A 14,923-nucleotide genomic window follows, 5' to 3' on the forward strand; every position below is an offset into this window, starting at 1 on the left:
TTTTAAAGTACTTTTCACTATAAATTTTACGGGTAGCTGGAATGTAAACATTGTCATGAATTTGTTGTATTCCCATTTGTAAAATAGCCAACAAATTAATTGTTGTAGGCTAACCCGATCTCATGAAAGTGCGTATAGCATGATTTTCTGCTTCTATTTGGCGTAATATTTCTATGCAGAAATTGACTTTGGCATGCAAAAGACTGATAAATTCATAATTAACGGCATGGGTTAACCGACAGAAATACGGGACACACCGGCCTATAATAATTGCTAAAATGTTTGCGGGGCAAATCTCAGGTCAGTCTGAGCGCTCATGGTACTCACAGTGCGTACAGCCATACACCTGCAGGCGACACGGACTCGGACGGTTGTCGTGGTAATAAACAACGTAAACAGCAAACGTTCGCGTGTCCATGCTTAATGTGCATATCCTATATGAAAAGCATTTTAGGGGGCCCTTGGCTTTTGGGGGCCCAAGGCGGTCGCCTACCTTTGCCTAATGGGTAAGTCCGCCCCTGCCACAAGGTGCAAACAAGGCCAGATTACACAAAAAAGCCAGACCACTTCTGGAAAAGCATTCTTTGGATGGCTAAAATTAAGATCAACCTGTACTAGAATGACAGGAAGAAAAAAGTACGGAGAAGGCTTGGAACAGCTCGTGATCTAAAGCATACAACATCATCTGTGAAACATGGTGGAGCAGTGTGATGGCATGAGCATGCATGGCTTCCAGTGGCACTGGGTTACAGATGACATGTGATGTGATGACATGACAGAAGACAGAAGCAGCCAGATTAATTCTGCAATGTATATGGATATAGTCTCTGCCCAGATTTAGTCAAATGGAGCAAAGTTGATTGGGCGGCGCTTCATAGTACAAATGGACGATGACCCAAAACACAGCAAAAGCACCCCATGAGTTTTTGAAAGTAAAAAAGTGGAATATTCTGCAATGGCCAAGTCAATTTCCTGATTTCAACCAGATTGAGCATACATTTCACTCGCTGAAGACAAAACTAAAAGCAGAAAGACCCACAAACAAACAACAACTGAAGTCAGCTGCAGTAAAGGCCTGGCAAAGCATCACAAAAGAGGAAGCCCAGTCTTTAGTGACATCCATGAGTTCCAGAATTAAGGCAGTCATTGCCTGCAAAGGATTCTCAACAAAATATTAAAAACATGAAAATTGTATTTATATTTATTTGTCCAATTACATTTGAGCCCCTGAAAATGGGGGGGGGGGGACTGTGTATAAAATTTTATGTTATATTTTAGTTCAACCCCTTAAATTAATTAATAAATTTCATCTTGATTGTTTTATTTTTAATTCTTTTCTGTTGACATACAGAGCCGAAATTATAAAAATTGTGTCAGTGTCCAAATATATATGGACTTAACTGTATAATGACAATTTTCTGTTAATCAAACAGTAGCCTACATGTGTACCGATTTCTTTAACTGTACTGCAGTTATCACTTATACAGTTATTATATTGAATTAGTACCAATTTATGTGGTAGGCTATACTTTTGACTTATTATAGTAATGTTGCCAATTCACAAAGAGGCACAGCTTAGTCAATGGTCTCTTGCTACATATTCTCGCTGAGGATGAAATCCTGTAACCGCCCCTGTGTGTAGCCTTTACTTGAACACATGCTCTTAAATTTACAAGCACTTTTTGTGTAAAAATAATTTTCCTAGTTTTTCTTTTAGTGAAATATAACAGTGCAGTACATCAATAAAAATAATGTTGCTGTTCAGGAGGTCTGCAGTGCCACACCTTTATTTACAGGGAGAAAAAAAAACCTGGAACAAAACAATGCCCACATTATACATATTAGATCAGTTATAGGGAAGCTACATGAAAGACCTTGTGGTTTCTATAATGCCTACATCTTTGTGTGACCGCAAATACAGCTTAGCAAGCCTTCCACCTATTTGGTAGTCAACTGTATCTCCTTTTATGTCCTTTTACTGGAAACCAAAAGACAGGATCATCTGCACACACTTTATCAATGCAGCATGGCAGCCACATGAAAGAACTTGTCTTGTTTACACATTATTGTAACCACAAGTACAGCACTTTTACAGGCTCACATAGCCTTCTTGGCAATCAACTGTATCTTAATAATGAAATTGTTTAAAACGCTACTCATGTACAAGAAATGTATTAGTTATTACTGCTGTATTCAAAAATACACTGTGTTCACTAGAATTATCTGGGCAGTGAATCACTCATAATGTGTGGGATTAATCAATTGTTTTAAAGCAATACAGTTTCAGATAATAGATCAACCACACAGAAACACTTTGATGAGTGAATAACATACCTATTATTAATAATAAACTAATAATCAACACAAAAACTGGCAAAGAACCATACAACTGATTAAAGAAAAACAGTCATACAATTAATTAATAAGGAATCATTTTTCCAGTTTTTTTCCTGTGCCTGTTTAAAGTGTTAAGATAAACAACATCTGTAATCATTAACTTTTGATGATTACCACATCTAATTCTACAAACATTTTATGCAGTTGTATGCTTAATGCTTATAAATGTTAAAGAAATTAAATAAAAGGAAAACACATGGACTAATATACTTACAGAGATGGAGTAAATCAGCGCAGCAATGCCCAGAGGTAAGCAGCAGCACAGCATGGTAAAAATGGAGTAACCCAGGTAATCTGGCACTGGATTGGCCAATGGAGCAGCGGTCACAAAAACTGCAGGCTGCACAGTGACCACAGCTTGTCCTGGATATGGCCCCTGGGTGTAGGGGCCCTGGGGAACCGGCTGGTTTGGATTGTGCTGGTATGCTGGTGGTGCTGCTGATTTCTCAGATGAATTTGAAGCCCCTGGAGGCTGATTGAAAGACTGGCTTGGATCCATTCTTCTGATTATTGTTTTTTCCTTTGCCTTGTGATCTGCAGCAATGTATGTAATACTGTACTCTGGTTCAGTCGTTTATGTGCTGCCGATGAAACTAGCCAGCAAATGGGAGCTGAGTTGCAGGTTGTAGGGGAGGAGTGACTTTTCCACTGTTTTCATTAAACACTGTGACTGCAGGCACCACCTTTTTAGTTTTACGTTTACTCTGATGAAATACATGAAATGTAAAAGGATTATTTCACCACACCCAAACATTGTTCTGGCAACTTGTGACAGTGAATCTTCCTCTTTTTACTCACCCCCTATCAGCATTGCATTACACTTACTCATTGCAACATGGGTTATAAACTCAACCTTCCCGTATTTTAGAAGAAAAAAAATCTCTTAATTAAATGAGAAACAACTTCTTAAAGAATGAAATGCACAGGAAAAACGGCAGAGTTGTTTTTCCAGAGTTAATATTTTTTTCCTAAAAAAATAGTTGTTTTTACTCTATTTTGAGTGTACAGAGTAAAATGTGTCAGTAGAGTGGGAGCAAAATTATAGAGTAACTGTGACTCCTCCCCAAACTGTTCTCCTCCCTTCGTTGATCCGCCATTACTGTTAATCACGGCCATCGACCGCTGCTGCTTGTGGGTTTAGAAGAGAAGATGCGCTTCTGCTGAGTAAATTTGACTTTCCTCTGAACAGAGTTAAAAAGTCACAGAGTCCATTTCTTTTACCTCTGAACTGAGTAAAATAGTACAAGAGTTAATTTTAAAAAACACTAAATAGAGTCAAATATAACAGGAAAGAGTAAAATATTAACACTAAATTGAGCAAAATGAACTCTGGAAAAACAACTCTATCAAAAGAGTAACTTTTACTCTTTTCAGAGAGGGACCAAATGTTATCTGGCATAGAGTAACATTTTCTTCAATTTGAGTAAATTTTAATTGGGCAAATTTACTGTGTGGTTTTTGGCCAAATCATTCCTCACTAGACCTATAGTCAATAATTTGATCTCCATTGATCATTACATTTAAAATCATAACACCAAATGTGTTTGTTAAATCATTTTTCAGGCTGTATTAAAGGACACCTTCTTATATAATATCTCTCACAATTGTAAAGATTTACGATATCCAATGTAGATTATCATGACAAGTACTGTAGATGAAAATAAAAGGATAAACCCTGACATTCTTCCTCTGCCTGTTGATCTCTGAATATGTTGGCATGATGTTACAATGGTCTCTACGTACCTCATGCAAGCACATATTTCTGGAACATCAGACCTCTAACCTCAAACCACAATCTGCAGACAGAAAAAGATTGAGTTTGTACTGGTAATAAAGCTATAACTACTGGTTATGACGCTATAGTGCCATATTTCTCACTAACAATAGTTAGCATTATTTAGAAACAGTAACTATTTAAATGATCAGTTAGGATACCGAGAAGTATATTCTTGCACAGTAAAGCTAAGTGGATAAGGTGAATAGAAGCACAGATACAAGATCTATCTATCTATCTATAATGACTTTCTTGAACTATTTTAAATCACTCTACACCAGTGGTTAAATTAGGCCGGATGAAAATCTGCCCTACTGCTGAGAATGACCTACTGTGGAAGGAGAGGTTTAGACTCCCCAGTAAGTCTCGTACGCGGCTAGTTAGTCATGAGACCAAAAAGATATCAACGTAGTGGTGGCCTAAGATAGTTTTGTTGCCCAGCTTTTGGTACCTGATGTCCTGTCTCTTCACCTTTTTAAGGGTGCTTCTACTAAATACTGAGCAAAGGGTCTGAATACTTAGGACCATGTGATATTTCAGTTTTTCTTTTTTAATAAATCTGCAAAAATGTCAACAATTCTGTGTTTTTCTGTCAATATGGGGTGCTGTGTGTACATTAATGAGGAAAAAAAGTTAACTTAAATGATTTTAGCAAATGGCTGCAATATAACAAAGAGTGAAAAATTTAAGGGGGTCTGAATACTTTCCGTACCCACTGTATGTACATTGATTTGGATATGTGTTTTTAAAGGGGCTGTGATTCAATAGTTCAACTTCATTCTTATGTGACGTCTTTTCAGGGTGATTATCAACTAGTTTTCAGGGATGTGAGGCAGAAGAATATTTACTGCTGGTCTACCTTTTATGGACTGGTGGCCATTTATGAGTGCTGAATGACTGGCAAATGACATGCTTAAATAAAACCAACTGGCTATGTTACTATTATAGTTTTTTATGATTTTCATTTCCATTTTCATTTTAATTTTGGTTATTTATAGTAGTTTTTGCTTTGTAATATATATAGTTTTTAAACAAATGTATTTAAGTTTTATTTATTTTAGTATATCAGGTATATTAACTAAATTAAAATTGAGAAATATTGCCTCATCAAATGAAATAAAGCTTTTTTAAAATATTTATTTCAGTTAAGGTATATTTTATTTCAGTTAAAAAAAATTGTTTTGTTTTAATTTTAGTTGCAGATTCAGTTTTAGTTAGCTATAATAACCCTGGTTCCAAGTGATTGGTAAATTAAATATTTTTTTACTGATGTGGCTAATATTTGTACACTTTTGTTTACAGTATTTCCTCTGCATCTACAGTGGGAGTTTGTTGAGAGATTTGGCAGCTGTGGGTTACTGTAGTTGCACGTTCATTAAAGTATATTTTGCTTGTTGGGGCAGACCAGCCACTGATTCTTGTTGTTTTATTTTGTCATTTTGGTCTAATTTATGTGTACTGATTATTCATTGCTTTGTTGTGTTATTTGTGTGGCACTGCTCTCATCTGTTTGTGTATTCAGTGGCTTTGTACAGGTCCGGGTGATTCGAATAGTGTGGCACTGGCTGTGTGGTGTGTGCAAGTGTGTGGGTCTTTTATGGGTGGCAGGTTGAGGCAGTGTGAGCAGGCCACCTTGAATCTGTGGAGAGCGATTCAAGGCCCACCATTGTGAAAAAGGCCCAGCAGAGGTTGTATTTCCTACGCCAGCTGAGGAAGTTCAACCTGCCACAGGAGCTGCTGAAACAGTTCTACTCTGCTATCATTGAATCCATCCTCTGCACTTCAATAACTGTCTGGTTCAGCTCAGCTACCAAATCTGACCTCAGAAGACTTCAGAGGGTAGTCCGGACTGCTGAGCGAATCATTGGTACAACCCTCCCTTCTCTTCAAGAACAGTACTCATCCAGAGTGAGCAAAAGGGCTGGCAGAATCACTCTGGACCCCTCACATCCAGCACACTCCCTCTTTGAACTGTTGCCATCTGGTCGACGCTACAGAGCACTGAGCACCAGAACGACCAGACACAGGAACAGTTTCTTCCCTCAGGCAATCCATCTCATGAACACTTGACAATAACTGTGGAACACACACTATTTATTCACTCATACACTTATTTATCTAACACACATACTCAGTCTACACCTCAAATTTGCACATAATATGTACCTGTACATACAAAAACTGTCTATTGTAATATACCTGCACATACAACTGTCAATTTATATATTTTTATTCCTTACTTACTTGTTCTATTTTTTATTATCTGTGTTTTTTGTTCTGTCACTGTCATTCTGTGACACTGTGGAAGCTTCTGTCACGAAAACAAATTCCTCGTATGTGTAAACATACCTGGCAATAAAGCTCATTCTCATTCTGATTACTTTTATGTTTTTTTTTATAAACACGGACATGGATATTTACACTGTCATGTATGTTTGCTCTATACTTTCTTCTGAACTGGAAGTTCCTGTCGCCAAGTAAAATTCCTTGTGTCTGTAAACATACTTGGTATTAAAGCTCTTTCTGACTTTGAATTGTTGTTTTAATATAGCAGTGTCTGTGTTAGTATAATAAAAATTGTTTCTATTAAGTTTAATTATAGTATATTGTGGTTTAGTGTTACACAGTGTAATATAATTAAATAACTTGGAGGTGGCTTAGCCCTTTAGTGCTTCTGACATTACATTACTCATGGTGTATGATGTTGCTATGAGTTAGTCCTGCCATTCATTTATTTGCTTCACCTAGAGTTGTCTCTAACTTTTGAACACATTCGTCATGGTAGTAGTACATCTCGACAGGTTTTTCTCTGCCTCATGCAATGTGCCAAGTTGTATCTGACAGTTTTAACTATGTAGGTCATCCTGAGGAAGGAACTAATTTCAGGACAGTTTTATAGGGCCCTATGAAATCCGTTTTATTTTTTCCCAAATTCCTGGGAAAGATCCTGTACTACTTTTTACCCTGGGCTACTTTTTAATGGTTAAATTAAATTGTATTATTCAAAAAGCATGTCTAATTTAAATAATTAAACTAAATTTTATATCAGTTTATTAAAAGATTAACAGAAATTACATGTTTAGGGCCCTATGAAATATTTAATTTTTTCCCACCTTATGTTTTGTTACCAAATTCTGTGTTTTAGCGTGTCTAATTATTTGAATGCATAAAATCAAGTTTCATTTATTCTTACAATAACCTTATGAAATGTTTTTGTGTATTTATAATTTTTTTGGTTATCAAATGAAGGCATGAAACCTTCACTTATCATTTCATTAATACAAATTAAACCATTTTTTATTTTTTTGGCAAATAAAGGGGATTTAAAATTAAAACGTAGAAGAAATGTAGTATGATTATTCCTTTACTAAAATAAGGTTTTAATAATTTTAGTAGTAGTATTACGTTCATTCTGCTGAACAATAGTAATGTATTTCAAACCAAACGTTTATTTTCGACATTTCTATGATGCTGGTTTGACTAAAATGAAATGGTAAAACGCTCAGGAAGTGACTCTCAGAGCAGTTCTAGAGATCATGTTCATGAATTTAAGTCCTCGTTTAGAGAGGCGGCAGACGCTGAAATCACCGCGAGCGTCACGCGTGCTTCAGTAGGCTATGTTTGCAGCAAACAGATCTACTGCGCCATTCATTTACACAGAGAGACTAAGAACATGCAATATTCATATTTAAAGTCTTTTTGCAACTTAATATTTACAAATACTAGTCCATATCGCGATTTGATTGAAGTGTGATTACCTACTTTTGATTAATTCATCCAAACGTTGGCAAATTCTGTGACATTCCACGTTAAACAGTAAATTCCGTTTTCCTAAGTGGATTTCGCGATTCCGTCTGTGTTTTTCCTGAAATCATAGTGCCCTACTTTTAATAAATAAAGTTGTTTTTTTAATTATAAAGAAATAAAATGTCTTAGGAAATTCTAGGTCCAGGCCGCTAGCAATTTTGGGCCCTATGAAAGAATATGAGGTTGGGCCCCCTACCGCACCAACTACCGACTATAGGCTATTGCCCAAAGTATTGGAACACCCCCTTCTAATGAACAGGTTTGACTACTTTAGTAATTTCCATGAGTACAAATCTTAATGTTTAAGCATATAATGATATTCTAGGGAATTGTGAGCTTCTAATTTTATACCAATAGTTTGAACAGGACCCTTTTCTATTCTAACACAACAATGCCTCTGTGTAAAAGGCAAGGTTTAAAAATAAATAAATAAATTGATTCAGTCAGTGTGGAAGAACTTGACTGGTCTGCATAAAGCCAAGTCCAAATCCCAGCTGAACACCTCTGGTGTGACTTTAAATTCAGACCTTGAGCCAAAAACTCATCACCAAACACCAGTGACTTATACATATGGACAAAAGTATTAGGAAACCCCCTTTTTTAGAACAGAAAAAGGCACTTCCAAAACTGTGGCAACAAAGATGGAAACATAATTAATGTATTTAAAAACTGTATTTCCATCTTTGTTGACAGTTTTGGAAGGGTCTAAAATGACTGTGTAACCCATATGTACAAGTCATTGGTGTTTGTTGATGAGTTTTTGGCTGAAGGTCTGCATTTAAAGTCACACTAGACGTGCTCAGCTGGGATTTGGACTTTGCTTTGGACCAGTCAAGTTCTTCCACACTGACTGCATTCATCTTTTATTTTTTAACCTTGTCTTATACACAGAGGCATTGCCGTGTTAGAATAGAAAATATTCAAAGATTCAAAGCGTTTATTGTCATATGCCCAGTGAGGAAAACAAGTTTCCCTGAGCAATGCAATTCTTTGCTGTCAACAATGAATGCCAAGACAGTGCAAAACTATACACACACACACACATACACAAACGATACACACATACATACACAATGAAAGAAACATAATAATAAAAACTATGCTGCAGTAGTAGGAATATAGACTATGTGTATCTATATATGCGAGTATAGAGTAAAAATATAGAATGTGAAAATAGAAATATAGACTATGTGTATGGTATCTAAATATGCGAATGTACAGTATTAACTTATGTGCAAAAACAATAGTACAGTAACGTGCAAATTGAGTGCAGCTACATGATAACAATAGCAACAGTAACAGTAACAGATGTGCAAATTGAGATACATGAGTAATATTAACAAATATACAATGGTAGTAATAACAGCAATACCATTACAAATGTTCAAATGAGATGAACAATTTGGAACGACTGTTCTCTGAGATAGATAAGTCCACTAGCTAGCTACCTGTTTAAGAGTCTAATAGCTGAGGGGAAGGAGTTCCTTAATCTGGAAGTCCTGCAATTTACACTCCTGTACCTCCGTCCTGAGGGTAGGAGTGTGAACAGTCTGTGTTGGGGGTGGGTGGGGTCTTTAATGATGGATGCAGCTCTTCTGTGGACTCTGCGATGGTAAATGGCCTGCAGAGAGGGCAGTGGAGTCCTGATGATCTTCTCAGCAGTCTTCACCACTCTCTGCAGACGTTTGCGGTCCCTCGCTGTAGTGCTGCCATACCATGCAGTGATGCAGCTGGTCAGGACGCTCTCAACTACACAGCTGTAGAAGTTGTTGAGGATCTGAAAAGGGTCCTGTTCAAACTATTGGTATAAAATTAGAAGCACACACTTCACTAGAATATCCTTATTTGCTTAAACATTAAGATTTGTACTCATGGAAATTACACTCTAAAAAATGCTGGGTTAAATATAATCCAGCGCTGGGTTAAAAAGGGACAAACCCATCTATTTATGTTGTTTTGACCCAGCGGTTGGGTTGTTTTGAACCCAACCACTAGGTCAAAACAACCCAATAGCTGGGTTTGTCTCTTTGTAACCCAGCAATTTTTAGAGTGTACTAAAGTAGTCAAACCTGTTCATTAGAAGGGGGTGTGCCAATACTTTTGGCAATATAGTGTACAAGCCATCCTAGCTATTCAAAATCGTTGTCTGCAATTTAATAATATTGACCTATTAGCCTACTTTTGCTATTGCTTTTGACCATTAGGTATCAGTAACATAATTCATTCAGAGCCTGTTCTATTGACATAGACTTTCTGTACCACACTATTCTGCTGATATGGAATGAGTTTGACTACTTAATCAGTTATATTAATAGAAATACTTCACTGGGGAAAAAAAAAAAAATCCTAAAATAATAAATAGGATACCCCATAGCAGCATTTCCAGCAGTATCCAACATTTCTCAATCATGATCTTACTCAGCTAAATGTGACTATTAGCTTAACAGCTGCATTCCTTGTTTGCTAGCTACCTATGCACATACAGCATACAATGTTAAAAATGCATTATGAATCTTAACCAAAAAACCTTTAGCTTCATACACTGTAGATAAGTGTGACCCTGCCTGTGGAAACAGTGGATGAGTAATTCACTCCTTGATTTGCTTAATAAAAGCCTCCTTTGAGATAATTTTGACCGACATGTTTATTGTGGTGCATTTTCAACGTGTTTATTGCTAAGTTTAGTATGGCAGAATAGAAGCGCAGCCATAATTCGCGTGCAGTGTATCTGGTTGCCATGACAACAACCTCACGCACTTCCTGCTGCTGCTCTATGTAATCAGAGTGTGAATTTGTACATTTTCAATAGCAAAACTAAAATGAGTTTAAAAGTGCGACTGACCAAATCGTCCGGCTCAGTTTGCCCCCACTCGACCTCGAAGACATCTCTAATTTGACAGTTTACCATTTGATCTCACTCAGTGACTCTAGGCTAAGTAGGACGGGACGAAACCATGCACTGAATGGGGGGAGATAATTTTGCCGGAAATGCAGAAACAAGCCATAATTTTGTTTTGTTTGTAACTCTTTGGTAGATACATTTATAGTTTTTATTACATTACTACTAATACTGTCACTAATAATAAAACAGATCTTTTGGGGCCCCAAAAGTGCGTGGGCCCTTAGAATTGTCCTAACTTCCCCCCCTTTAGTGGCGGCCCTGTCTAGCTCTAATTCTAGTTGAGGAACAATCATTTTGAGCCTCACTTCAATTTGCATGCCTAATATGGAAAGCTGGACAGTAGGCTAAGTACATTTGATTTAGGCTACTTGATTACTGTACTTAAGTACAATTTTTGAGTATCTGTACTTAACTTGAGTATTATTTTTCTGGAAACTTATGACTTTAACTTCACTACATTTGAAAGACAAATATCGTCGCCTACTTTTCACTCCACTATCAAGGTCCTCGAAGTAGAAAGTCATTACTATGTAGCAGCTTTGAAATTCAGGGGGTGACTTTTTTTAGACAGCTTATCAGTAATCACTCTTTACAAGTGATTTCCCAGCATTTTTTGAACACTGACCAGTTGCAAATGTAATATTTATTTACAACAATATTGTGGTATATATTCAACACAATATTGTTTGATTAGATTTTTTTCTATAGGTTTTTAATATTCAAGCTCTATACTTTCCCTCAGGTAATGGAGTTGTGTACTTTGTCCACCTTTGCTAATAGGTTGAAATTGAAAATGTAAAACATTTCACATTCAGTTAGGAATTACATGAATCACGTAAATGATACTGTAACGTAGTTTGTAGGTCGGGAAGAAGGAGGCAGGAACCGGCGAACATTTAGACAAAGATTTAATAAAATAAACAAACACAAAACGGAAGTAAAGCGGCAGCCACTCGCGGATGACTGCCGTATACAAAACACAAAATAAACTCCAGGCCTGGTCCTCTCTCGTCTGACACTGTCGTCACTCCTCCCTTTTATCCTTCCGGAGCTCCTCCGTGAGACTCGAGACCGGTGAGTGGTGCAGGTGTTGCTCATTATCAATTACTCCACCGGCCTCGCTCCGTTCCCACGGCTCTCGGCTCCGCCCCCACTCGTCACATACCCCCATCGCCCCTCGCAGGCCGGGGGGTACTCCCGAGACTGCGCTCTACCCTCCCCCTCCCCCCTCCAGGGGAGCCGATCAAGGCGGCCGTGGCATACCTGGGGGTAAGGACAGACAGACGAGGCGAGAGAAAAGGAGACGGAAGGATGACAAGAGACAGATACGAGAGAGGGGAGAGAGGAAAAGAAAAAAAAATTATCAGTCCGGTTCCCGGACCCACTGCCTCTTGGTCCTCAACCGGCTGAGAGTCTCTCACTCGCGGTGCCATGCGATGGTACTGGACATCGTTGGTGGATGGCCCACCGCTCCCCTGCCTCCTGGTGGACGGCACCCCTCCTCGACCCAGGAGCGCGGCAGTGAGCTCTCCGTCCCACCTCGTCTTCCATAGTTCCAGCACCACCGCCTCGGGCACCGCCGCCTTGTTCCTTCTGCCCGATCTCCTCAGCACCGCGATCCCCCTCAGCAGCGAGGGCTCCTGACAGCGTGTCCCTCCTTCCTCCCGGGTTTCGGCACCAATGTAACGTCGTTCATAGGTCAGGAAGAAGGAGGCGGGAACCGGCGAACATTTAAATACAACTTTAATAATAAAATAAACACAAAACAGCGCGACAGCCCCTCGCGGACGACTGTCGCGCACAAACAAAACCAAAACACAAAATAAACTCCAGGCCTGGTCCTCTCTTGTCCGACACTGTCGTCACTCCTCCCTTTTATCCTTCCGGAGCTCCTCCGTGAGACTCGAGACCGGTGAGTGGTGCAGGTGTCACTCATTATCAATTACTCCACCGGCCTCGCTCCGTTCCCACGGCTCTCGGCCCCGCCCCCACTCGTCACAGATACCATATTTTCAATTCAAAACAGCAGATTTTGAGAAAAAGTCAAGTAGTTTGCATCACTGGATGTTACTGTAGGTCTTTTAACATTTCTATTGTAAAACAGTTGTTATTAAACGTTTGGCTACTTCGCTACAGTCTTACCTCTCCATCTTTCAATGTTAAGGGCCTTTTACACCAAAGACTATAGATATACAAAGACGATTCACTCCTATAACTTATGACTGAGAAACTGCAATGCGCAATATGGTGTAATATGTCCCGCCTTCAAAATGAAAGAGCCAATCGCTGATTGGTAATGTCATTGCATCACTGCAGCTGCCGTTAGAAGCTCCGGTTCCAATAGAAACCTGAGACTCATGCTGATGACTGCATATGTGCATTGGCTGGTCTAGCATAAAAAATAAGCTTTTTTAACCCTATTTGAGAATAAAGAACAACATTCATGGGGCAGTTCATTTCAGATTTTGTTGCTGATTTGAAATATGTAATTTAATTTACCCTTCGCAGTGAGCTTGATTGACAAACGATCTGACCAATCGTAATGACGAATCCACCATTTTGCCTGAGAAACAAACCAGACAGGAGAGTAGATTAACGTGGGTGGACTTAAATGTGATAAATGGTGTGTACTGACATCTTTCCATTGTTTAAATAAAATGCCTTGATGTTCATTCATGTTTATTGTGCTTCAAGTATAATTATAAGTATAATATATAATGATCAGTTCACATGCCGCTTGGACTGAGGCAACAGCGATCTGTGACAACACATTAAAGAGTCACAAAACGGTATTTATTGTTTGAATTTCTTAAAAATGACAACATTTGAAAGCTAAGACTTTGTTTTATACCAGAAGTGATCTGCATTCCAAAGTTCAGATCTAAATGAAATGATCTCTTCCGATCTGAATCAAATGATTCTTAAGGGATTTGTATTTTTGTATACTTTCTTTATTTTTTCTTTGTTTTGTTCTTGTAACTGTATCATCTTAATGGTTTGATGTTTTGTACTGTTTAATAATAATAAAAAAGACATCAGAAAAAAGATTTGCGATAGGCTACATGCTCCAGTCCTGACCTGAATCAAATAATTTGCGATCCGTAGGCCTACTCCGGAGTCTCCATCTGAATAATGATTCGCAAACTCATTATTGGCATCCAGCTTATTGGTGCATTACTGCCCCCTTCTGCTCCGGAGTGTGGATCAGATAAAAGGTTATAATAAAACTTCCCTTTCATACACTTACATGACACTCACTTAGTCCCTTCACATAAACACACCCACCCACACACATCATGCTTCAATTATGCATTAAATCATGTTGAAAACTCCTGCTTCCCTTAAGAACGTAATCAATATTCCACTCTGTGTCCTATTTTCTGTTTAGTAACTCTTTTAATGTGATCTCCTGCACCCCAATCTCCCTCAATTTATTCTTCATTACCTGCCTCGGTGTTTCATATCTCTTACAAGTCATGATTATGTGCTCCACTGACTCCTCTTCTCGACATCCCTCACACAACCCTGTCTGGTGCTTCCTTATCATCTTTATAGTGTTTTATTCAGTGAACAGTGTCCAACTAGAGGTCTGCATTCCCGCGGGAACCACGGGACCTGACCAGATTTTTTGCGCCGCGGGATTAAAGGCACAATATGTACGATTTTTTTATTAAAATATCCAAAAACCACTAGAACAATGTTATATATGTTGCTGACTTGTGTAGTTACATTATCCCAAATGTTTAGAAGAATGCTTAAATCCAGAGAAATAAGCAATTTTAACTAGTGACACGGACCGTGTCCATAGTGTCGCCTGCCAATGATGTCATAACCCCTCGATTTCCGGTTCTGTTTTGTAGAAAACATGGAAACACCAAAGACGCTTTAATGTTGTGCATTTTAATAGACCGGTGACGACCGCACAGAGTAGCATTATAACAGAACTTTAAAATGTATCTAGTATGATAAAACCACACTGCTTTTTTTCCCACATACGCACGACCAGAAGGAGCGGAAGCGGTCGACTGTGGCATAATAAAAGC

The 14,923-nt window shown here is 38.4% G+C and overlaps 1 protein-coding gene across 1 annotated transcript in view; it reads right to left on the minus strand.

Moving 5' to 3' along the window:
* Positions 1–2,896, minus strand: part of LOC107592513 (synapse differentiation-inducing gene protein 1-like) — a 7,175-nt gene extending 4,279 nt beyond the window's left edge. The window contains exon 1 of the mRNA XM_016282045.1: positions 2,612–2,896. Coding sequence (XP_016137531.1) covers positions 2,612–2,896 — 285 coding nt within the window. The remainder of the gene's footprint in view (positions 1–2,611) is intronic.
* Between the last annotated feature and the right edge of the window lie 12,027 nt (positions 2,897–14,923).

Source organism: Sinocyclocheilus grahami, unplaced genomic scaffold (assembly GCF_001515645.1).
Source record: "Sinocyclocheilus grahami isolate Dianchi unplaced genomic scaffold, SAMN03320097.WGS_v1.1 scaffold153.1, whole genome shotgun sequence".
In the NCBI taxonomy this organism is placed as follows: domain Eukaryota; kingdom Metazoa; phylum Chordata; class Actinopteri; order Cypriniformes; family Cyprinidae; genus Sinocyclocheilus; species Sinocyclocheilus grahami.